We start from the raw sequence: 24,128 nt of genomic DNA, 5'->3' as shown, positions 1-24,128 counted from the left end.
AACAGTTTGATTTTACAGAGACAAAGATGAAGAATCTAATTACATGTTGCAGAAGACACTAGCAACAATATGAAATAAGCAAAATAATTTTTAGGTTTTTTTTAGATACCATACTTAGATTCATACAGAGATAATACCAATACAAAGGGAGAACATCTGGATTTCATCCTTGGCCCCATTTACGAAGTAAAAAGGGATGCTGGATTCACATGTAAATGTTTAAATAGATTTTCCAGTGTTTAAGTCACTAGACTTACTACAAAAATGCATCTAAATAGTCCAGATTCTTTTCTAATAACTTCCAAATGGTCAAAGTTTTCACTGCCCAAATACTTTACTGTAAATTCCAACAGTGATACTGTTGGAATGATTGTAGGAATAAGAATCAAAAGACTAAAAAAGGCAAAAGGTACCTAACCTACGCCAGCGACATCTGAGAAGGCAATACTTTAGTAGTGAGATCTCTGAGGTGGTTATTTAATCGCTGCTCCACATAGCTGACAATAAAGATTTAACTTTGGATTTAGATGAAAAAGAAAACATACAAAAAAGTAGTTGTTATCTTAAAACTAATTTCACATCAGTGATGATAAATTTTCTAGCTGTTATCAGTGATGAGAGAAGTTATTTCCCCGAGGGGTCCATGGTGGGCTCTGCACAAAAGGGAGACAGAATAGTACTGGCCCTTCTTAGAACATGTCCTGTGTATTCAACCTCGGAACAGGTAATGTTCAAAATGACACCAAAGGTTGTATACTCTGGTATTCATTTCTGCTAAGATCTGTTGGGAATGCAAATGAAAAAATCAGATTTTAAATTGCTTTAGCAGCCAAATTAAACTAGGAAAATGTAGTCAGAGAAATACTGTCCACTAAATATGTTTATCTCATTTAGAGACACCTCTCCCTTTTACTTGTAAAGGAAAAGTCAACTTGATTTTAAGCTTATTTGCTTAAAGTATGTCGCACTCAAAATTTTAAAAGATACTACATGATCTAAAAGCTATGTTATAATCGGAAACTTATTTGCAGTAAGATCTTATTTGCAATACCTACTTAAAATGGGTAAACAGAGTATCTGTGCTGGCTTTACTGAACAACCTTTTAACTTGCAGAACAGTTTCCTCAAAAGAAGACATCTAGGGGATTCACTCATATTATGTATGCTTTGTTAAGGGTCCTGAAATAACATGGAAACAAATTATTTTGAGGGAAAAAACAGTTGTTTAAAAATTACTACTGGTGGTAATTCCCTGGCAGTCCAGTGGTTAGCACGTGGTGCTTTCACTGCCAGGGACTCCAGTTCAAGCCCTAGTTGGGGAAGTAGGATCCCACAGGCCTCATGACTTGGCCAAAAAATAAAAATTATTACAGCAGCTAGATTTATGCCTTAATGTCATCAATGTTTATCTTTACTGAAAGAAGTTTGTGCCCAGAAGAGAAAAAAACAACTATGCAATAAAATGTTGTTGCTTCCAATGCATAATATGTATTTTAAACAGACTTGCTCAGACAGGTAAAATGCTCTATCAAGTCAACAGCTACAAAGACCCAAATTTAAATTGTGTTCTAAATGTATTATCTGGTTTAAGAAATTTGGGGTACACTTTAAAAGAGCAGGAGAGGTGTGTATTTTTCAGTTCATATAGAAACAGCCATATGTATATTTCATGAATATGATTAGCACTCATCTTACTTCTGACATGTATTAGGTATGAATCCAGTCTTTTTCAAAATCTTCCCCAGGTAAGAAATCCTGCATTTGTATACTTTAATGAAAGCAGCAGTATTTTTATGCAGAAATTCCATATACCTTTATTTATAGGTCTTAATACAGCAACATGTAAACGAAAACTGAGAACACTGCTCATTTTTCTAATTTAATTTGACATATAAAATGGAGTTTCTCCAGAAAATAGACTTGCCTTACCTTATGATTTATGTTCTAAGAGTACATTTTATAAAAATCAGCAACCAGGCTTTTTCCATGTTTAAACTGAATTGAACATGATTAAGTATAAATGAATAACTTTCTTTTATGTAGTAGCAAAAAGAGTCAGTAATCCTTTCAAGAAAGAGACTATTTCATTTCCTCCCAACTTGGATTCACCATAAACACGATCCACAAATGATATTGGAACCTAGTTAAAAAAATATATGTTAAGTGAGTCTTCAAAAATATGAGAAAAGAAGTATAGCAGGCGTACAACAATTACTCATACAACAGAAACAAGATTGTTCCTCTGCTAGCAAGTCCTTCAAGGTAAGTACAAATTATGGGATTCTTACAGTAACCACCTGCATCTCCAAGTCTTCAAAATTAAACATAATATGCATTTTATTATCTTAAAATAGGTCATATGAACCAAATCTACTGTTTTGAAAGGCACTGATCCTGAATATTAAGTTGGTTTACTCAAACTTCAAGGAAAAATTATCCTCCAAAAGTAAAATGGCCTGAATTTTTCCAGTAGTCCATCAAGTTTAGTGTTAGTTGCTCAGTCACGCCCGACTCTTTGCGGCCCATGGACTCTAGCCCACCACACTCCTATGTCCATGGGATTTCCCAGGCAAGAATACTGGAGTGGGTTGCCATCCCCTTCTCCACCATCAAGTTCAGCTGTCCCTATTTTAGCACTAAGCTAAAAAATCTTACAACTTCCACAAGAGCAGTAGCATTCCAGTTAGCTATTTTCTTGCTCTGAATAAGAGTGTTAAACTGCTCCTCCAATCCCTGCCCTTTGCATTTACTCATAGACCATAGGGCAAAAGGGATTCACCAGGCATTTTTTTTTTTTTTAAATTAACTAATTTTGGCCACGTGCCATGTGGGATCTTAGTACCCCTACCAGGGATCAAACTTGTGCACCCTGCAGTGGAAACGGGAGTCTTAGCCACTGGCCCACCAGGGAGGTCCCACCCGTTCATTTTTAACTTGAGTAGGTGGCTGACGGCCAAGACTAGGGGAAAGCAGAAAACAGACTCACCCCATAATGCTGAGCGGTCAGAAGAAAAAGCAAGGATGAAGATACCGTCACTTTTATTTATTTAAAGGGGACACTGCCTTCTGTTAAGCTTTAGATCTTGGTATGTCAAATATATTAATTTTAAAAGAATGTGAATTTTCACTCTTTTGCATGGACACCTGGAAGCCTTCCACATTTACTCAGTAGTTTATGAAAATTAACCTTTTATTATAAAAAGTCTAAACCTTGTTTCTTTATGAGGAATTGACACTCTTTACATACCTCGCCAATAGTATAATTCAGCTGTCTTGCTCGAACAATCATCTCCATCTGGAAGACGTAGCCTTTAGAAATACATTTTCCTATTAATTTCTGTAAAACTTCTTTTCTGTATAACCTATAAGAAATTAAAATGTATATGAACACCTCGATAAATATACATGCCTACATGTATCCTGACCTTTCCAAAAGTTCACTGGTATTTATAAAAACTTAACTTTCACTGGCCATTTGTCTACAGAAAAGTTCTCACAGTTGATGATTATGATACATTTATCTTGAACTGGAAAGGCCATAAAAATATTTGGTAAATAATTTAGGACAATTGTGAAAATGAATCCTTAGTATCTTTTAAAGAGTTATCTTCCTATCACACTATTAGAAATTATTAAAATATGGTAAAGTGAATCATGTGGAGCAAAACCGCCCATTGTTTGCAGTTTCAATATTTTTCTTGAAATTTAAAGTTGAAAAGGAAGAAACTGTTTCAAATACTGGGACAACAGAGTTGATAGATAATGAAGTACAATATAAACTCGATGACAAGAAAGAAGTAATTATCAGGTGTTTCCTCATAAGTATCTATGAAGTTTCTATTTCCTGAGATCTAAATAAATTCCTGGGATAAACTAAGTCCCTCTAGGTGGAGCCTGGTTAAGTTAGAGACAGGAAGTAGGGATCACAAGATAGAGGCAGTACTGGCGGGAACCAGCTATCAGTGACTGAGGTCACAGTCAGACAATTAAGACAGATGAATGCACACCCTAACTTTAGAGGGACTGCAGGCCAAAGGCAAAGCTCATCAGGTTTACAAAGAGAGACAAGAGCGGGGAAGTCCTATGGGTGAACTCAATCTTCTTCGGGAGCTCTGTTTTCAGTCACTGAGGTTAAAAAAATAATTCCCCCTGAGCCTCAGTGTATACAAAGGCAGCAATTTCTACCTTTTTTCTTTTAGTTTTTGAGAAAGCTATGAGAGAAAGAGCTAGGTGATGAAGTGACTAGGGGAACTAGGGCCCAAAGCAAAGTCCCCATCTCCACAACCAACTAAGCTACCCTGGGTCTTCATTCAAAATCACTGTAACACATATGGGCTTCATATATTCATCTGCCTCGAAGTGTGGAACTGAAGGATGTATATATGGGTCTGTAGCTATCTTTCATACACTAAACTGTGCTTTCAAAACAACTTACATCTTAATTCTAGAGAGGTTTCATTTTCATTATCTGACCTCTAATTTGTGATGGCTCCTCTCTTCACTTCTGACTCTCTTTTACTGTTTCTGAACTGCTATCCAACAGACTTGCAGCTGCATTTGAAGTATTCATTACCTTCAACAGCAGGCTCCTAATTTCTGTATTTGTGTGTTTTAACAAGGGCTTCCCAATGCAGGAGATCCAGGTTTGATCCCTGGGTTGGGAAAATCTCTGGAAGAGGGCATGGTAACCCACTCCAGTATTCTTGCCTAGAGAATCCCTTGGACAGAGGAGCCTGCTGGGCTATGTCCCATGGGGTCGCAAGGAATTGGACACGACTGAAGTGACTGAGCATGCGCACATGTGTTCTATCAAAGGTCAAAAGAATCAACACTTAATGGATAGAAGCATATACCAGGTAATATAATGTAGTAACTAGTGCATGGAGTCTGGATCTTAAAGGAGATGAGGAGACATTTTAGTTTCAGAGATTAAAAAAAATCTGGCAGTCCTCTGGCACCATCATACAAAATAACCTACTGTATCAAGTCTAAAATTACACAAACACCAATAAACAAGCAAAAATTTAAAAATCCCAAGGATCTAGCAGGAGGCTTTGCACCACTTAGATAAGAAGTGATGTTCTGAATGAGCAGTCAGTGGTCACCTCAGGCCCCTCAAGGGCTGGGCGGTGACACTCACTGTCAGCACACCGGCGTGTCGTTCCTGCTCTTTAAAAAGTACAGTATTTCCCTTAAGAAGATGTTTAGGATTCATTAGCACCTCTAACAACTTCAATCTGCCTTTTTTAGTATTCCAGAACAAAAATGGGGTAGAAATGAAAAGGTTTTAAGTAAGTCATTATAAAGCAAAAGATTTAGGCAAGAAATTGTAAATAGTAGAAAATATACAGTTACAAGTTTTCACGGTACCTGAAACTTCCTGTTAAATCAGATGCTCCTGGTCGCAGCAAAATCTGAGTTATAAAATTGGCCACACGGCTGTCAAAGAAAAGGTTTTCTTTATAAAATACAGTTCCTACACGAAAGAAATACAGCCAAATGCAGAGTGCTAAAAATGCTATACTAATTTCAAAAATGCAAGAAAAATGTTAACTCTATGGAACAAAGTAAGGATTTGTCAGTGAAAGGAGATCTGATAGTTCTCGTTTTTTACTCTTTGAATAGGTATTTTTTTATTCTTTGAATGTGACATGTGGACATGACCTATAAAACAATCATTTTCCAAACACTCGGTAAGAATGGTAATAGAGTTTTAACTCCACTCGCATATCTGCCAATAGTCAGAACTTAGGATTACAAACATCTGTCAAGACAGGAAAAGTGATCTATCAGGGATTTTAAGCTTCTTTTTCAGATTCAAATCACCAAAGGAGGGCTGTTTCCAATCTCAGTTTGCATTAAAACAGTTCTTTTTTTTTTAAGGGTGAAGGTGGGAAAGGGTTTGGGGTTTTGGCCATCTCTGGAAACTGACCTCTACTCTGAGATTATCCATTCTGCTTGGGCTTCTGTAACCCACAGACTGGGTGACTTAAACAACAGATACTCAATTCTCAGTTCTGCAGGCTGAAGTGTCCAAGATAAAGGTGCTGTAAACTTGGTTCCTGGTGAGGATCCTGTCCCTAGCCTCCAAATGGTGCCTTCTTGGTGTGTGCTCACATGGAGGGTGGAGGAGGGGAAGGGCCAGGCTTTCCCGCTTTTTTCTTGAAAGGGCACTAATTCCACCAACAGTGCCCCACCCACATTCAGGACCTCATCTAAACCCACTTACCTCTCCGAAACCCCATTTCCAAACACCAACACTCCCAGGGTAAGGCACACATGAATTCGGAAACATTCAGCCCGTAGCAATGACTTTAGGGTCTGTGCTTCAAGCACAACTAAGTATCAATCAATTATAAGCTATTACTGACGAATAGCTATTATTAACATTTCAAAAAGATGTAAAGTACACTTGGAAAAAATGACTTTGGTACTGCAGCTGTTTTAGTGTGCTCAGATTCAGAAAACTAGTTCTGGAGGGAGGGAAGGTGGCAGGGAAGCAGGGTGGAAAAAAGTTTCTCTCCAAGGCCAGGGGAACCATCAAGGTGCTCCTCAGGAGAGCCTATTTCATATAAAATACACAGCTAGGGATATAGTTGGGATAATGGCTAACAAAAACATACTCATCCCCCCCCCCCCCCTTCAATTTGCTTCTGATCGTTACAAAAACATTTTAAGACATAATTTATCCCACAAAATGAATTTGACCCAAGGAATGTGAGAGTATTTATGTGTATGTGGTGCATATGTATGGATATATTTATACATCTATTCAAGGTAATGCATTTTAAAATTGGGGTCTTTAACCAAAATGCTGCAAGTCCACGGGGTCCCAAACAGCTGGACATGACTGAACAACAACAATGAAAATAACAGCTAGAGTCACAGACTTGGGTTCAAATTCAGGTTCCGGACCATAAAAATGAGACCTTGAGCAAGTGATACATAATCTTTCTCACCAGTTTTTACTACAAAGTCAGTGAAGACATTAAGAAGTCATGACGGATACAACTCAATACAACTAAATGATCCAACCAAAAGTTGTAGACTGTCTCTCACTGGGACTCCCTGATTTTAAATATTAGTTTTAATGACCAAATTCAGAGAGGCCTGAGTCAGTGATCTCACTGACTTGCTGGTCTCAACCATGGCTGCACAACAGAATCCTCTGGGAACCCGTGAAAACTACTGAGGCTTTCGCACCATCCCTGGAGATCCATTCAAATGGTCTCCAAAGTGTGTATGCACAAAGGAGGGGAGGATGAATAGGGAGCAGACGTATATAATTTCCTCCTACATGATTCTGATCCTCAGAAAGAATGAAAACTGCTCATTTATCTAACCCCTTCATTTCACTGAAGATTGAGGCTTTTACACGTTTTAAGTTTCACAGTTAAGAGGCAAAACTGAACCTAAGAGAACCTTTGATAGGAATGGAGTGAGTGATAAAAAGTACTATTAGTAAGAATTTATACTATTAGTAAGAATTTATACAAGTACTATTAGTAAGAATTTAGTTATGTTGTTACACAAAAAAGCAATAAGCTAAGTAGATCTTTTAGAGATTGAAACATCACTGTCCAACAACCTAGGTGAGATAGACTAAATGTCAAAAATTGTTTGTGGGTCTTCCCATCAAGAGGGGGATTCTATTTCCGCATCCCTTGATTACGCGCTTGCTCTGACCAAAGTTTCAAGTGGTGTCAGCCCCAGAGCGGAGCACCCAGGAGTGCTTGCAGCTGCAGCCGTGGTGCCTCCGGGTGGGGCCCGCAGGAGGCACCTAAGGCAGCCGACCCAGCCTTCCAGGCGAGCCGCTACGTGCAGGAGAACTGAGGTGGGCCCAGTCAACAACCAGTACCGTGTGCTCAACATATGAATGAGGCCATCTTGGAGCTACCAGCACAGCTCACCCTCAAGCCGAAGGAAACTGCATAAATGAGCCCAGGTGAAGTCAGCAGAGGAACCAGTAGCCAAACCAAAGAATTTAGAGAAATAATAAATTTGTTTTAAGTCACTTAGCTTTGGGATGGTCTGTTACGCTGTAACAAAAAACTGAAACAGCTTGTTTTACTTCCATTTTATCATGAGGAAAATGAAGCTTAGAAAAGGCAAGATATGCAAGGGGACACAGATAATTTAAATGACAGAATCAGGAGTTTAACCCAAGTCTGCCTCCAAAGGTTCACCACTTTATGTTTCTTAGTAAAAGCTGAAATCATGATGTATCTTAAATTATTAGAAAAATATATATTGAAAAGTTATATATTTAATCCAAAAATAGATGAATAATTCACTTAGAGCTGAAGGTTCACACAGAATAAATTTTGCTGAATTAGATAATTTCTATGAAAGGTTCAAGGGTTTATGCAGATTTTCCCCAAGTGAAAAGCATCCAAAATAAAATACTCTAACACAGGAAAGATTATAGGTAAGAAGCTACCTGGGAATATTTTTTGGAAATCACAATCTGATTTCACAAACCCCACATGGTAATTTAATCCAAATACTTTCTATATGTATATACCTGATTATTTTTCTTTTCAAATCCCAGCCATATACACCGCCATTTCCTTTGTAGCGAGTTCCGGAGACAATGTCAAAATTACCCTCCTTTTGCTTCCTGTAGAAAAAATAAATTAGCTGTCAATTTAAAAAAGCTGCTGAGCTTTCAATGAAATTGCTAAAGCAAAGCTCGTATTTTTGATTCCAACAGATATCACAAGAAATTCCTTTCTGAAAAGGCTGCAGTAACTCACACTTCTTCCAGCCAACACTTGTGTCCATTTTCTACCATCTTATTGGTGCTGGGTGTATTGCTTCATAGGTTTTTAATTTTGAAAAACGAATGGGTAGTAAACATGTAACACATGGTTATTTTAATTGCATTTCTCTGACTACATCCCAGGGTGAGTATCTTCTCTTAGGTTTTTATTAGCCATTTGGATTTCTTCTACATATGGCCTGTTTGCATCTTTCACCCATTTTCTAGTCCACTGGTTCCACTGCCTTATCAGGTCAAAGGAGTTTTGGGGTACTGGTGATCTAAGCAGAGAAGGTATTTTTGAGGTGACTATGCAGAGATCAAAAGAGAAGTAGTTGACATTAAGGAGCTGTGACACGGCACTTCAGACAAGCGGGGGCAGAGGATGAGTTCAGATCGCAAGGCAGGGACCACTTCACAGAGTGGTTTGAATGCAAGTAAAGGAGTGTGGATTCTCCACGTGTTCACAGGAGTTCCTGGAAGCATTCTAAACAGGCTGGTGACACGACCCGACTCTGTTTTTCTGTTTAGTTTATGTTCAGAACAGCTCCCAGGTTCTTTTTCTGAAAGGTGTCAAGGTCTCTTAGATTTTCTAAAAATGTTTTTACATTACCTGTAAATAAATAGAATTGTGTACCCTTTACCGATATATGCTAAATTCTTATGTTATAACATTACTTAAAATTTCCATGTTTAATGACATCTGGTATACCTACAGTCACCGATGAGTTTATTGAAAATTAATTCAACATTTCATCACTTGGTAAGTTTCATGGGGAAATCCACTGGTGGTTAGGACTCCTGCTTTCACCGCTGAGGGCCCAGGTTCAATCCCTGGTCAGGGAACTAAGATCCCACAAGCTGTGGTGGTTTAGTCGCTAAGTCGCGTCCAATTCTTGTGACCCCATGGGCTGTAGCCTGCCAGGCTCCTCTGTCCATGGGATTCTCCAAGCAAGAATACTGGAGTGGGTGGCCAAGCCATGCGGTGCAGCAAAAAGTAAAAAGGTAAGACACCTCTAACTTAGCACTAGGTTGTCTTCAGTATGTTTAAGTGGTTTCCTTCTATTTCTATACTAAAATTTTAAGAAGAAATGGATAGTGAATTTTATGACATATCCTTTAGCACCTATAGACGTCATCAGACTGCCTCCTTTGTTAATGTGATAAATGAATTATTTTGACCGATTCCTGATTTTGGCATTCATTCCTAAAATAAAACCCATCTATTCATAGGATTTTATCCTTTTGATGCAGGGTTTAATTCCATTTAACAGGGAAGGTGTTTTTCACCTTTTTCTATAGCATTTACAGAAATTAACAATGGTTTATAGAAATTTTCTCTAGTGTTTACAGAATTAGGTAATAAAGGGATTATTTTTTAGTTAGTCCTCTCAGGGCCCCTAAAATACTTCATTTAGTCTTGTAACTATATTCACATGCCTCAAATCTGTACACTGGTTTTATTTTTGATAGCAAACTTAAAACAGCATGAGCATTTTAATGAATGAAAAATGAAGTAAAAAATCAATATAAGATAAATGACTTGAATCATAATTCTTTCAAATATTAGAAATACCTACCTAATGAATTCAGGAATAAATTTTGGCTGAAATTAAGAATAAACAGGTCAGTAAAATAGGCTAAGACTATAATAAATAGCTAATAAAGAAGCATAGCACTCACATGGTGTGAGAGGTCAGCATCCATGATAATTATGTAGTTGCCTGTGGCATGTTTCATCCCGTGAATATATGCAGTTCCTAAAATGAAAACATCTGTACCCATTAAAGGAAGTCACCAGAAATGCTGAGGTCCACATCTAAACAGGGAAGAAACCGCTAAGCATCGCTGAAAAGTCCTCCACAGCTGACAGTGAACTATCATCTCCCTTTAGTCCTAGGCACCATCTTGTGATGCCTGGACCCCCACCTAACCTGTCTCTCTCCTTCTGCTCTTCCCATCACCGCTGCCCCACAAAAGTTACCCAGGGGCTGCCTCCCACCCCTTAAGCCGGTACACAAGAAGCCTGCATCTGGGGCCGCAGGTGCAACCAGCAAGTACTCAGCCACGCTTATGCCTCACGTTCCTCAAGGACTTGGCAGGTAAGGGTGACTGGTCAGGAACAGGAGGTGCGAATTCCTGTGTTCTCTAGCCCCAATCCAACACGTATCTAATTAGCAAGGCTGAACTCTTCTGACTTCTGTTAAGAAGTGACTATAGGTTTTTAGATTGCCACTGACTGGTTAATAATTCTTGGTGGCTTTCAGGGCAGTTTCAAGATTACTTCCATCTCGAAGAACCTTCTGGATTCAGATATTCAGAACATTTGATCATGCCATGAAATCCAGCATCTTCAGGACAGCAGATACTCAATTTCCAAGTAATGTGTTTCCTCCACACTCCCCCAATTTTTCAGTAATAACACTTTTCAACATAAAACAACTGTGACCGACAACAGAAATAAAGGCATTCAAGATTTTTATCTCAGAACGAGATTGAGTTCGAGATTTTTCTATAACCTCTTACATTGTAAAACCAGAACAGCTTTTTTTTTAAAAAAAAAAAAACAAATACCTTTTAAAAACGTTTAAAGAAATGTTCAAGGACTTACAGCTAAGGCAGTGTGCTGGTCCAAACGTTTGCCCTTAGATCCCTTCTCTGTTCTAAATATATCGCAGGGCACTATATTTGTTCTCTTGTCAACTGATTTCCAAACAGCTTTGGGAAGCACAGGAAGAGAGATTTCAAGCAGAAGGGGAAAAGTCCAAGAGTCCTCCCCCTTACTCCGCCTCTCAGCATGGACCAGATTCCCTCCTCAGCTCCCGCTTCCACCAGGTATCCCTGACTCTACCATTAGAGCTCCTCTGGGCACGTAGCCCGGGTCCCCGGCTCTAAAAACACCAGTTCTTCCATCGCTGCTCCAGCCCCGGGGGAGTAGCAGTGACCTCCAGTAGCTACTAATCTGAGTAACCTCACTCTTCCATTTGGCTTCTCAGGAATTCCTTCACTGGTGTAACCAGATTCTCTATATTAAATTCCTTATATTGAAAGACTTACAATAGTCTCTGTTTTCCTAAGAGGGCCTTGGTTGATACAGGCAATTCAAGTTAAACCAACTACATGTCATTAAGATTATTAAAAATCATCACAGGAGGTCACTGCATTTTGGCCCTGTTCCAAACTGGGACACTACACATGGGAATCTTACCAATTTAAGGAGCAGGTATGGGGGCGGGTGAGAGGGTCTGCTTACCTAGCCCCAACTTCTTCTCCCGTGGCCTTAGAAGCTGTAAGGATAAGAAATGGCATTTTAACACAAATAATCGAAAATCGAATAAAAACTCTTTTGAAATAAGTGCTCACTCATTTTAACAGAAACACTGCTGCATTTATTAGAACTTACAGCAGAATATGCCTAACTTTTTTTGCCAAAATAAAAAATGCATTTAGTAACAAGTAATTTAACAGCTTTTAAGGAAAAGTAACATTCTTTTACCCAAATCCCCCCACCCCAGACAAAATCTTAAACTCTAGCCCTTCCTCCTCAGTGGAGGAAGGGCTAGAGTTTTTACCCACCAAAAAACAATGTATTTTTTTGGTCTGCTGTTAAGTCACTTTAGTCGTGTCCGACTCTGTGTGACCACAGAGACGGCAGCCCACCAGACTCCCCCGTCCCTGGGATTCTCCAGGCAAGAACACCGGAGTGGGTTGCCATTTCCTTCTCCAGTGCATGAAAGTGAAAAGTAAAAGTGAAGTTGCTCAGTCATGTCTGACTCCCAGCGACCCCATGGACTGCAGCCCACCAGGCTCCTCCATCCATGGGATTTTCCAAGCAAGAGTACTTGAGTGGGATGCCATTCTCTCAATCTATCTTTTGATTCCTTTTGATGTCTTCTCTCAATCTATCTGTTGATTCCTTCCTAAGAAAACTGAGGATTTAACTCACTTATACCTTTTTGGAATATTTGATAACCATACTTGTTTTCTCAATTCCGTCTTTGATTTTAAATGTTGCTATTCCATCAACTTATCTTGATTTTATGCTTAGATGACCTTATTTCACTCTCTATTTGTCCACTCACATGACTTCAGGTTATATTCCTAAAAGATTTTCTTTCTCTCTCTTATTGCTTGTCAATTAAGTCTTTCTACACTTTCTGGTTCACATATAAACCCTGACTTATTTAGGTCTTTCCTTTTTTCTCTAAATTTCTGGAAAAGTAGAATGCCAGTGTTTGACACCAAGTTTCTGAGGTAGGGGGATGAAGATTCACCACTGAGCATTTCCTATCCACTCCCGACACTGGGCAGTATGTAGGCAGACGGCCTCAGACTGCAAACCTCCAAACAAAGGATTTTCAATTTAATTCAAACAGGTTACACTTTTTAACTACACGCAAGCTGCTGTAGGTCTAGAGGAGGAACAAAGACAAAGTACATTCCTGCCTGGTGAGCTCGTATACAGGAGAGCCAGACATTCAGTCAGTGATCCATGATAGTTACCATTCACTAAGCAAAATCAAATGGCGTGTCAGGTTTTATCTGATGTTGTGCTTGACGGTTACCATCAGAATACTGACCTCATCTGGTATTTGCACTGAAAACTCAAATTCTTTACAGTTTATCTTAGATTTTCTATAACCCTGTGTTTTAGCTTTAAAAAAAAAAAAAACAAAAAAACTCATTTTCAAAGAATAATTTTATTATTTATAATTTTCAGATTTTCAAAGGTTTATATTAAATAGCTCCATCTTTTCCCCCCCCTGAAATATTACTTCCAGTCAGTTTGAAAGGCTAGCTAACAAAGCATCTATGAATATTTTATCTGAGATTTTGTACGGTGGTTCCTAATTTTTCTTCAATTTCCCCCCAACTGAATATACTTGTGTGACCTAAAAAGCAAGCACGTACCATCTTCGGCATAGCTTCTTATTGGTCACACATGCACACACACCCCCAGTAATTTTCTTAAATGACCTAAAGTGATAAAATAATGAGTAGGCAATTTCCCTGGTACCACTCAGAAATCGTGACAGTAAATGCTATTTTTTCCCTCATCCTTTTAAATTTTATTAGATTGATGAGGAAAGCAGAATTCTTTGAAGACCATGTTGTTTTAGAATTTGAGGTCAATTCAGCAGGCACAATCAAATCACACCTCAAGGTTGAGGTTCAAAGATAAAAGGATTCAAAACACTGTCAGGCTGATGTTTCCAGGTTAAATGGAAGTACATAGCAAGAATACTCTATGCATTATGTCAATAAGTGCAGTTGGCCCTAAACCTATAAAAGAGGAACTGAGGAACTGTTGGCCAAAAATATGAATCAACCATTATTGAAAGTCACTGCTAAAAGGATGAAAATCTAAGCTTTTATCTCCTCTGTAAGCTTGTACATCTGGAAATATTCAGAGAGGACTGAGGTGTGACAGTTCTGTGAATTGTGCCTGTGAGATGGAAGGAAGCTCCATCACAGGATAGATTTACACTGTACATAAACGTAACATATTTCCTGGGACTTTGCTGATGGTCCAGTGGCTAGGACTCTGACCTTCCAATGCAGGGGGCCCAGGATCAATCCTTGGTCTGGGAACTAGAACCTGCATACCACAACTAAGACCTGTCACAGCCAAATAAATTCAAAAAAAGAGAGTGTAACACATTTCCTTTAAACTCTTCTCATTAACTAAGCTCTCCTGTGACTGCATAGAAATTATTTCATAACTAAGACCTGTCACAGCCAAATAAATTCAAAAAAAGAGAGTGTAACACATTTCCTTTAAACTCTTCTCATTAACTAAGCTCTCCTGTGACTGCATAGAAATTATTTCATTATTGGGATTAATCAAGAATATGTGAACTCAGAGTCTATTTTGTTTGATGCTTAATTGCTGCTTCTTGAAGTGCAAGTATCAATAAAGGTTCTCCAAGAGACTTCTTTATGCATATACCAATGGGCTCTCTTTGGCACAAGGTGGTAATTTTGCTGGCAAAGGGACGTCTGACGATGCCCAGAGGTATTTCTGGTTGCTGCACTGCGGGGGTCACTGCTGCCTCTTGTGGGTAGAGTCCAGGGCTGATGCTGAACATCCTGTAACATACAGGACAGTCCCTCACAGCAAAGACCCCTCAGGTCCCAAGGTCAGTAGTGCCAAGACTGAGAAATTCTCATCTATGCAAATTATAAAATACTGTCTAAAACGTGTTTTCTAATTAAATCTGGATTTAGCTGTTTTTGGCCCAAGAACTGGCTGAAGTAAACTAAAAAATCTACTCCAGCATTCATAAAGCCAAACCATTGATCAAAAATAAGAATGCCCATGTTACTCCTGTAGAACAACAGGCTTTAAGGTACAGTGAGAAAGTTTAAGACTTAGAAACTCAGTCTATTTCACAAGACTATCCTACAGATAAAACTGCCAGGTTCTTTGAAAAATCATGTTTCACATGAAAACAGTCAGTCACCTTTCCCAGCTACAAGCTTTTAGCTGCAGACAGCATTCTCTACTGAAAGGACGAGAACACCTAGAGAAAGTGAGCAAGAGAGATCAAGGCACGCATTCCTAACCGCAACCTAGCTTTAAAACTTGTTTAGTTACTGAGTTGTGTCCAACTCTTTTGATACGCCACGGACTGCAGCTCACGAGGCTCCTCTGTCCATGGGATTTTCCAGACAAGAATACTGGAGTGGCTTGCCATTTTCTTCTCCAGGGGATCTTCCTGACGCAGGGTTCAAACCCAAGTCTTCCTGCACTGGCAGGAGGATTCTTTACCACTGAGTCAGCAGGGAAGTCCCCAGTTCTATAATACTTCTGAATTCAGTATCATGCTTTAATTCTGCCCTTCAAGGAAACTGATCTGCAGAGTCAGACATAAAGAGTTCATCCAAAGGCCCACTGTTCTGCTGTAAATCTACCAATGACTCAACATACCAAAGGTATGTAAAACCTCAAGCACAATGAAAATGTATCTAAATCCCAAGCATATATCAGTGCTCTTTATCTTTTCAGTTTCTAGACAGATGGAATCTAAGCACTGTTCATTTATCATCTTTCCCCCATATAAAGATAATTGATATGATAGAAAAATGACTTACAATTCTGTCTGACCCATAGATCTTCTCCAACTGCTCAGCAATGTCCCTTGTTCCATCTGGGCTTCCATCATCTATGATTATAATTTCATAGTTGAAGCCACTAAAATTAAAAAAAAAATTAAATTTGTATTGCTTGGAGACAGTAGTCTGAAATGAAAAAACAATTTAAAAGTCACTAACTCCTCCCTAGTGTAAGTGGTAATTTATTGCCATGTTAATTAACAAGGAAAACTTCAATTATCAATTGAAATAAATGTCAAATATTCAGAATGTCACTTCCAAACTATGTAAGTGAAAGTCGCTCAGTCGTGTCTGAGTCTTTGCAACCCCATGGACTATAGAGTCCATGGAATTCTCTAGGCCAAAATACTGGAATGGGTAGCCTTTCCCTTCTCCAGGGGATCTTCCCAATCCAGGGATTGGACCCAGGTCTCCCACATTCCAGGTGGATTCTTTATCAGCTGAACCACAAGGGAAGCCCGCCAGGTGCCCTGGGGCCAGCAAGAGCAACTCTTGCCTATCGCTGGGCCCCGCTGCTGGAAAATGCTACTATACAGTCCTGCTGCTGCTAAGTCGCTTCAGTCATGTCCGACTCTGTGCGACCCCACAGGCTCCCCTGTCCCTGGGATTCTCCAGGCAAGAATACTGGAGTGGGTTGCCATTTCCTTCTCCAATGCATGAAAGTGAAAAGTGAAAGTGAAGTTGCTCAGTGTCCGACTCCCAGCGACCCCACGGACTGCAGCCTACCAGGCTCCTCCGTCCATGGCATTTTCCAGACAAGAGTACTGGAGTGGGGTGCCACTGCCTTCTCCAATACAATCCTGAGATGTTAAAATTCTCACACATGAAACATATTCTTTTGTTAAAAAAAATTAGTGATCATGTATTTATATATGACAGGATATCATATGAAATCTTACTTATCCACTTGGGAAATTTTATTTCAAAAATACATTTAAAAGGTATCAAAGTCAGCTGAGTGGCTCTGGATGATTATTCTTTTTAACCCCCAACAGATTTAAATAACGAATCAGGAATCTGATTTTATTTCACCCTTAAAAAAACCCCACTTGAGGATGGTGACAGTCTTTGATACCACTATTTCAAATAATTGTACCCATTACCCCACACTATCAAATAAAAAGCACAGAACTACAAAAGATGTCAGTGCTTCTGAATTAAAGTCTTTCTATAGTTCTCATTAACTTCACGTGATAGTTTGCACTCAAAAAACAAGTCAGCAGAATACTTGGCTGCACCTGTGCTCACCATCACATCTTCCACCACCCCCTTAAAGAAGACATTCTTTTTGTTAACTTTACTGGTAAACTTGTGGGGAAAGAGGAGGTACAGATAAACCCCCATAACACAACATTATGTTTCCTCTGGTCCTGCTTTAAGAAACAAATGCACGGAAAACCACCAGAAAACACACTCCACTGTTACAATGCTTTTAAAAAAAACAAAAGTCAGCCCCCCAGCACACATGGAAGAAAGCAAAACCCAGCCTATCTATTCTCTAACAGCAAAGACGACTTCAGTTCCCCACAGGGCACTAAATCTGGGCATGCGCTTTGCAAGTCAAAACCAGTTAAGATGTTGATTCTATTTGTGGTGCTGAGATACGTCATTCATAAGCAAAATTACTCCCCTCTACACTTCAAAGCACCAAGACCACCTGAGGAAGAGGTAGCTTAAAGGAATCAAGCTGAGCGGACTGTAGGTAATTTGACTGCCCCTGAAAAGAAAACAGTTGTTCCCCATTAAACTTCATTCTCCACCCAGAAATCACTAAAGATAAACTGCACTACATCAAAGAACAGAGCAAAAAAAACACCGTATAATTATGAAACAAGCCAGGACAAGATCAGCTACACGACAGTTTCTCTAACTGGGAAAAGAGTTTGAGAAATCAAAATAGAAATTTTTTTAAAAAGTTAAGAGCCATGAATAAAAACTTTGAAAACCCATGAATGTGAAGATAATGATTTGATTCAAATAATTATAATCAAACAGCAGTGTTTTTTACTTATCAGTATTTCCCACAATGTAGGTTTAATAAAGCTAGCTGGTTCGTGAGGATAAAGGCCCCCTCTGATGAACGTTGCAGAATTCTAAGCTGGTACAATTTTTTTTTGACAGCAATTTGGCATTAACTACCAATCTTAAGCACATGTCTGCCGACTCAGCAATTAGACCGCGAAGACTACCTCGGCTATACTAGTAAAAGAACGAATGTGTAAAGGGCACTTACTACAAATACGTCGTGAACAAAGTCTCCGTTCTCATTTGTTAAAAAAACGTCAAAAGAGGAAAAACAAAAAAAGTCTGGGAAATAACTCGTTCTCGATTGAGAAGACTCGGTTGGAAAAATATAAGCTATATGATATTATCTAATTTTCAAAGCACTGTAATTTGAGAAGTTTGTATGTGCTGATACCTAAAGATCAAAGATTTATACACGATCCCCAAAACAAGGTAATTCGTACTAATATCAGCATTTTCTGAAGACAGAAAAAAGAAAAACTTTAAACATTTTCAAACTCAACATCAACACCGCCCAGTTTTGGTTGTTTTTTTTTTTTAACAATCACATCAATCATCCACCTGCGAGTGTGCCCTTCTTCCTTCTCCAGAAGGGTTGCCCAGCCCAGCAGCAGCTCCCTAACCCACAGGGCCCAAACCTCCTGCTTACATAAGCCCTCGGAACGGGGGCGGGAGACAGCGGGCTCGCTCAGAGTCCCGGCTCCGGCCACAGCGCCCGATCGTCTAGATGAGGGAGAAGCGAAGTCAGGTTTTCGGACCCGCAGGCATTAAAAAGGGTGGCCAGCCCTTCTAAGAAAAGGCGGGCGGAGGGCCGTCGGAGAGTGTACAATAAAGAAGTGCTTTATAAAACCCAAGGGCGGGACTAAGAATCCGAGAGACGAAGAGAAGCGCAGAGGAATCCTCCTCTGCTTTCCTCGCAGGGTGGCGTCCTCCCCAGGGTCTCCCGCGGGGGCCGAAGAGAGGCCGGGCAGGGCCGCCTCGCGCAGCCGCCAACGGCCGACACCCAGGCCCGGAAAGCCAGCTCATCTCATTCCTCGGGGAGGGCGGCCCGGCGCGCTACCTCTCGGAGAAGCTCTTCACCAGCAGCCACACGATGAACGGTAAGTTCTCGCGCTCGTTGTACGTGGGCAAAAGCACCGAATACTTGTCTTGCCGCGAGGCGCGCCCCTTCGGCTCCCGCCGAGACCTAGGAGAGCTACGACTTGCTTCCTCGGCAGCCATGGCGGAACTGCGCGACAGGTCGGAAACGGAAAGACGTCACGCGGAGCGGAAGGCGACGGGTTGGACTGGACCAAATCCCGAGAAGGTGGGGTGGTCTATGTGGACGAGTTCTAGTCTTCCTAAAGATCGTTTCGCGGTTCCTTTGGAAATAGTAAGAACTTGTGAGTCTTTCACTGAGTCTGAGGGTGGCGCAAGAAATGCAGATCTATTTATCACCTGGCTCAAGCTCCATAAAGTTTTTGTTTTGGTTTACTCCGGCCTCGCGACGAAGAAAAGCCGGAAACGGAAATGTCTTTCACGACGACTTCCGGAAAGAGGCCCGGCATGGCCGCCAGGGAGGAGGTACTGGCCCTACAGGCCGAAGTCGCGCAGCGTGAGGAGGAGCTGAGTTCCCTGAAGCAGAGGCTGGCGGCGGCCCTTTCGGCGGGGCAGGAGTCAGCGCGCTCGGTTCCGATGTCGCCCCTGCCTCCCAGGGCCGCCCTGTCCCGAGAGGAGATCCGGCGCTACAGCCGGCAGCTCGTGCTGCCGGAGCTGGGCATGCAAGGGCAGCTGCGCCTGGCGGCCGCGGCCGTACTCGTAGTAGGCTGCGGGGGGCTCGGCTGCCCACTGGCGCAGTACCTGGCCGCAGCCGGCGTCGGCCGCCTGGGCCTCGTGGACTACGACGTGGTCGAAGCGAGCAACCTGGCCCGCCAGGTGCTGCACGGCGAGGCCCTGGCCGGCCAAGCCAAGGTCTTTTCGGCGGCCGCCGCCCTGCGCCGCCTCAATTCGGCGGTGCAGTGCGTGCCCTACGCCCAGGCGCTGACGCCGGCCACGGCGCTGGACCTCGTCCGCCGCTACGACGTGGTGGCCGACTGCTCCGACAACGCGCCCACCCGCTACCTGGTGAGCGACGCCTGTGTGCTCGCCGGCCGGCCCCTGGTGTCCGCCAGCGCGTTGCGTTTCGAGGGCCAGCTCACGGTCTACCACTACGGCGGGGGGCCTTGCTATCGCTGCGTGTTCCCCCGGCCACCCCCGGCGGAGACGGTGACTAGCTGCGCGGATGGCGGGGTGCTCGGCGCGGTCACCGGGGTCCTGGGCTGCCTGCAGGCGTTGGAAGTGCTGAAGACCGCTGCGGGCCTGGGCCCCTCTTACAGCGGCCGCATGTTGCTTTTTGACGCACTCCGAGGCGATTTCCGCTGTATCCGGCTGCGGAGGCGCAGGCCCGACTGTGCCGCCTGCGGGGAGCGGCCCACCGTGACCGACTTGCAGGACTACGAAAGCTTCTGCGGTTCGTCGGCCACGGATAAGTGCCGCTCCCTCCGGTTGCTGAGCCCGGAGGAGCGGATTTCCGTTATGGACTATAAGCGACTTCTGGATTCTAGGTCACCCCACCTGTTGCTGGACGTAAGGCCTCAAGTTGAGGTGGACATCTGTCGTCTGCCTCACGCCCTGCACATCCCTTTGAAAAGTTTGGAACGGAGGGATGCGGAGAGCCTGAAAGTCTTGGGAGAAGCCATCCGGGAAGGGAAGCAGGGCGCACAGGAAGGGGCGTCTGTCCCCATTTATGTAATTTGCAAACTGGGCAATGATTCCCAGAAAGCCGTGAAGATCTTGCAGTCCTTGGCAGACTTGGACTCGGTAACAGTTAAGGACGTTGTGGGGGGGCTCATGGCCTGGGCTGCCAAAATCGATGAAACGTTTCCGCAGTACTGAGGTGGCCCGTGGAGTCTGACCAGCGAAGGGTGTGGGTTGCCATGTTACCTAAAGTTTTTTGACCTTTATTTATTTGCATTTTTTTCCCAGTAATGTATGGAGGAGCCTGAGATTCTACAGTACCTGTGATTAGGTGGACTACTTTTTATAAGAATCTTTTAAATTGTAATTTATCGAATAATGTAGTTATTGGGGTTATGACAGTGTTCCTGTGACCTGTCTTATGTTTGCAGCACTTGTTGCAAGTAGTGTGTTTTAAATTGAGGTCATTCGCCTGCCCTGCGCCCCTCCCCCCGCCAAAATAAAAAGCTTTTCAGGATGTGAGGGCGATCTGGTTGTAACACTTGCCCCTTTGATCCCCAGGGTTGATGTGACCGACCTGGCTAGCTAGGCGGGTGTTTCCTTTCTCCTTCACTGCTCCCATGAGCGTTTCTCCCGAAGCTGTGCCCTCAGTGAAATCGGACAGCCATCCCTGGTGGAGGAGGATGGGTCTTCAATAAAGGGCCTAGGAGTAGCTGTGCTTTCCCCATAGAACTTCCAAGCAAGCTCCCAAGTTTACTCTCTTTAAATTGTACATTTTAATGCTTGGAAAGGTGTAGTAAACTTAATTGATTACAGATAAAATAGTTAAGCTCAGTTTATTGTTTACTAAGACATTCAGACTTTATTTTTTGGGGCTCCAAAATCACTGCAGATGGTGACTACAGCCATGAAATTAAAAGATGCTTACTCCTTGGAAGGAAAGTTATGACCAACCTAGATAGCATATTCAAAAGCAGAGACATTACTTTGCCAACAAAGGTCCGTCTAGTCAAGGCTGTGGTTTTTCCTGTGGTCATGTATGGATGTGCGAGTTGGATTGTGAAGAAGGCTGAGTGCCAAAGAATTGATGCTTTTGAACTGTGGTGTTGGAGAAGACTCTTGAGAGTCCCTTGGACTGCAAGGAGATCAGCCCTGGGATTTCTTTGGAGGGAATGATGCTGAAGCTGAAACTCCAGTACTTTGGCCACCTCATGCGAAGAGTTGACTCATTGGAAAAGACTGTGATGCTGGGAGGGATTGGGGGCAGGAGGAGAAGGGGACACCAGAGGATGAGATGGCTGGATGGCATCACTGACTCGATGGACGTGAGTCTGAGTGAACTCTGGGAGTTGATGATGGACAGGAAGGCCTGGCGTGCTGCGATTCATAGGGTCGAAAAGAGTCGGACATGACTGAGCGACTGAACTGAACTGAAGACATTTTTGGGGGTGTTATTTCTACTTCAAATGCTAAAATACGTTCTAGAGCAGTGGTCCCCAACCATTTTGGCACCAGGGACTGATTTCATGGAAGACATGTTTGGCGGTGGAGGGGTGGGGGCAGATAATTTCGGTTTCCATCACCCACCTTTCCACTTTGTAGTCCTGTACGTAACAAGCCACCAACCAGGACTGGGGTTCTGGACGCCTTTTATAGAGAAATCAATATTTAAAATATAAATTATTTAAACATTAAAATTACCTGGGACGTGGTCACTTTATTAAGTTTCAAATTAATAGCCAAATAAGATACTTACAGTCTAGTAAGATAGAAACCATCTTTGTGGTTTGTCAGTTTCTTTTATAAATCACTGATTTTTTTTCTAGATTTAGTTTCAGGTTCCACCTTCTGTTGTGCAAATAGAAATTTCTAAACTGTTGTGTGGCTTGCTTTGAAATCTTCAGGTCCAAGTCCCAACTTTCTGCCCTCCCCTGTCCTTTTTTCTGTGTTCAATCTATTATTTTTATTTTTGACTTTACTGTGTGGCCAGGATGCCAAATATAATATTGAATTAAAGTGAAATAATAAACATTTCTTCTCGCCACAATTTTGGGTGAAAAACTTTGAATATTTGACCAATATTACCTGTTATTGCTTTACTGTAGGTAAATAACCTCTCTCTGATTAAATTTCTATTTACAGTTTGCTAAGAGTTTTCATTGAATGCATCAAATGCTTTTTCTACATTCTTATGTGTTTTTTCTCTTCTGTTAACATTGTGAATTCCTTTTTTTTTTTAAATCATGGCAAACAAACACATAAACTTCACCCTCCTGACAGTCTCCATGTGTACAAAACCACATTCCAGAAGCCCCCATCCTTCATGACTGAGACTTTACACCTACAGAGCATCTCCCCATCACTCCCCTTTAATTTACCTTTTCTATCTTTTAATCTATTCCAGCATTTTATGTTGGTTTTCTTATGCAACAGCATTTTCATGAAATGGCAGGTAGTCTGCCCAACTTCCAACATATACAACAAAATTAAAAGCGAACATGTGGCATATGAGTATATATTAGCGTCAACCCACATATCCAAAGGGAGCCTCTCTTCTCCAGCTGATTGTTGTATGCAAGCTTATAATTGTCAGAAATCACAGATATAAAAGTAAAATGTTTACATCTCTGAGTACAAGTTTTAAAGTTTAAAAGCATTGTGGGCCAGGACTTCTATGGTGGTCCGGTGGTTAAAAATCTGCCGGCCAATGCAGGGGTCACAAGTTCGATCCCTGGTCTGGGAAGATCCCACGTGTCTTGGGGCAGCTAAGCTTAGGCATCTACCCACAGAGCCCGCGCTCCCTACAGCGCACGCTCCACACCGGGAGACACCACCAGGATGAGGCCCCCCAGCACAGCCAAAGACAGCTTATTAATGTAAGAAAGGCCTTGTGGTCCAAGGGCTCTCAAGAGTCTTCTCCAGCACCACAGCTCAAAAGCATCAATTCCTCGGTGCTCAGTTTTCTTTATGATCCAACTCTGACATCCATACATGACTACTGGGAAAACCATAGCTTTGACTAGACGGACCTTTGTCAGCGAAGTAATGTCTGCTTTTTAATATGCTATCTAGGCTGGTCATAACTGTTCTTCCAAGGAGCAAGCATCTTGATTTAATGGCTGTAGTCACCATCTGCAGTGACTTTGGAGCCCAAGAAAATAAAAGTCTGTCACTGTTTTCCATTATTTCCCTATCTGTTTGCCATGAAGTGATAGTACTGGATGCCATGATCTTAGTTTTTTGAATGTTGAGTTTTAAGCCAGCTTTTTCAGCCTCTTTCATCAAGAGGCTCTTTAGTTCCTCTTCGCTTTTGGCCATGAGGGTGGTGTCTGCGTATCTGAGGTTATTGATATTTCTCTGGGCAATCTTGATTCCAGCTTGTGCTTCATCCAGCCTAGCATTTCTCATGATATCCTCTGCATATAAATTAAATAAGCAGGGTGACAATATACAATCTTGATGTACCTCTTTCCCAATTTGGAGCCAGTCCATTGTTCATGTCTGGTTCTAA

At 41.7% G+C, this 24,128-nt stretch overlaps 3 protein-coding genes across 3 annotated transcripts in view; 1 reads left to right on the top strand and 2 right to left on the bottom strand.

Moving 5' to 3' along the window:
• LOC102394710 (activity dependent neuroprotector homeobox) overlaps positions 1-3,271 on the bottom strand; it is a 35,252-nt gene extending 31,981 nt beyond the window's left edge. The window contains exon 1 of the mRNA XM_025263284.2: positions 3,248-3,271. The gene's annotated coding sequence lies outside the window, so the exon portion shown is untranslated. The remainder of the gene's footprint in view (positions 1-3,247) is intronic.
• DPM1 (dolichyl-phosphate mannosyltransferase subunit 1, catalytic) lies at positions 1,789-19,176 on the bottom strand. Its single transcript, XM_006044630.3, has 9 exons — positions 18,963-19,176; positions 15,857-15,956; positions 12,015-12,048; positions 10,445-10,521; positions 10,342-10,367; positions 8,525-8,620; positions 5,371-5,439; positions 3,248-3,362; positions 1,789-2,140 (listed from the first exon to the last, which is right to left on the bottom strand). Exons 1-9 carry the CDS (start codon positions 19,121-19,123, stop codon positions 2,036-2,038), a joined length of 783 nt encoding a protein of 260 aa, XP_006044692.1. The 5' UTR covers positions 19,124-19,176; the 3' UTR covers positions 1,789-2,035.
• A 235-nt stretch (positions 19,177-19,411) lies between these two features.
• On the top strand, positions 19,412-21,139 carry MOCS3 (molybdenum cofactor synthesis 3). Its single transcript, XM_006044631.3, has one exon. It carries the CDS (start codon positions 19,412-19,414, stop codon positions 20,813-20,815), a length of 1,404 nt encoding a protein of 467 aa, XP_006044693.3. The 3' UTR covers positions 20,816-21,139.
• The last annotated feature ends 2,989 nt before the right edge of the window (positions 21,140-24,128 follow it).

Source organism: Bubalus bubalis, chromosome 14 (assembly GCF_019923935.1).
Source record: "Bubalus bubalis isolate 160015118507 breed Murrah chromosome 14, NDDB_SH_1, whole genome shotgun sequence".
Classification (NCBI taxonomy): domain Eukaryota; kingdom Metazoa; phylum Chordata; class Mammalia; order Artiodactyla; family Bovidae; genus Bubalus; species Bubalus bubalis.
The sequence above is the reverse complement of the archived record's forward strand: the minus strand, read 5'-3'. Positions and strand labels throughout refer to the sequence as shown.

What these genes read in the sequence shown, in the direction of transcription:
- MOCS3 (XM_006044631.3), top strand. Translation starts at nt 19,412, where the DNA reads ATGTCTTTCACGACGACTTCCGGAAAGAGGCCCGGCATGGCCGCCAGG.
- DPM1 (XM_006044630.3), bottom strand. Translation starts at nt 19,123, where the DNA reads ATGGCTGCCGAGGAAGCAAGTCGTAGCTCTCCTAGGTCTCGGCGGGAG. An exon ending in GGAGAAGAAGTTGGGGCTAG is followed by an intron (nt 10,522 to 12,014) that starts GTAAGCAGACCC and finishes TTTTCATTTTAG; the next exon opens with GAACTGCATATATTCACGGG. An exon ending in TTGAAAAGAAAAATAATCAG is followed by an intron (nt 5,440 to 8,524) that starts GTATATACATAT and finishes TTTCTTTGACAG; the next exon opens with CCGTGTGGCCAATTTTATAA.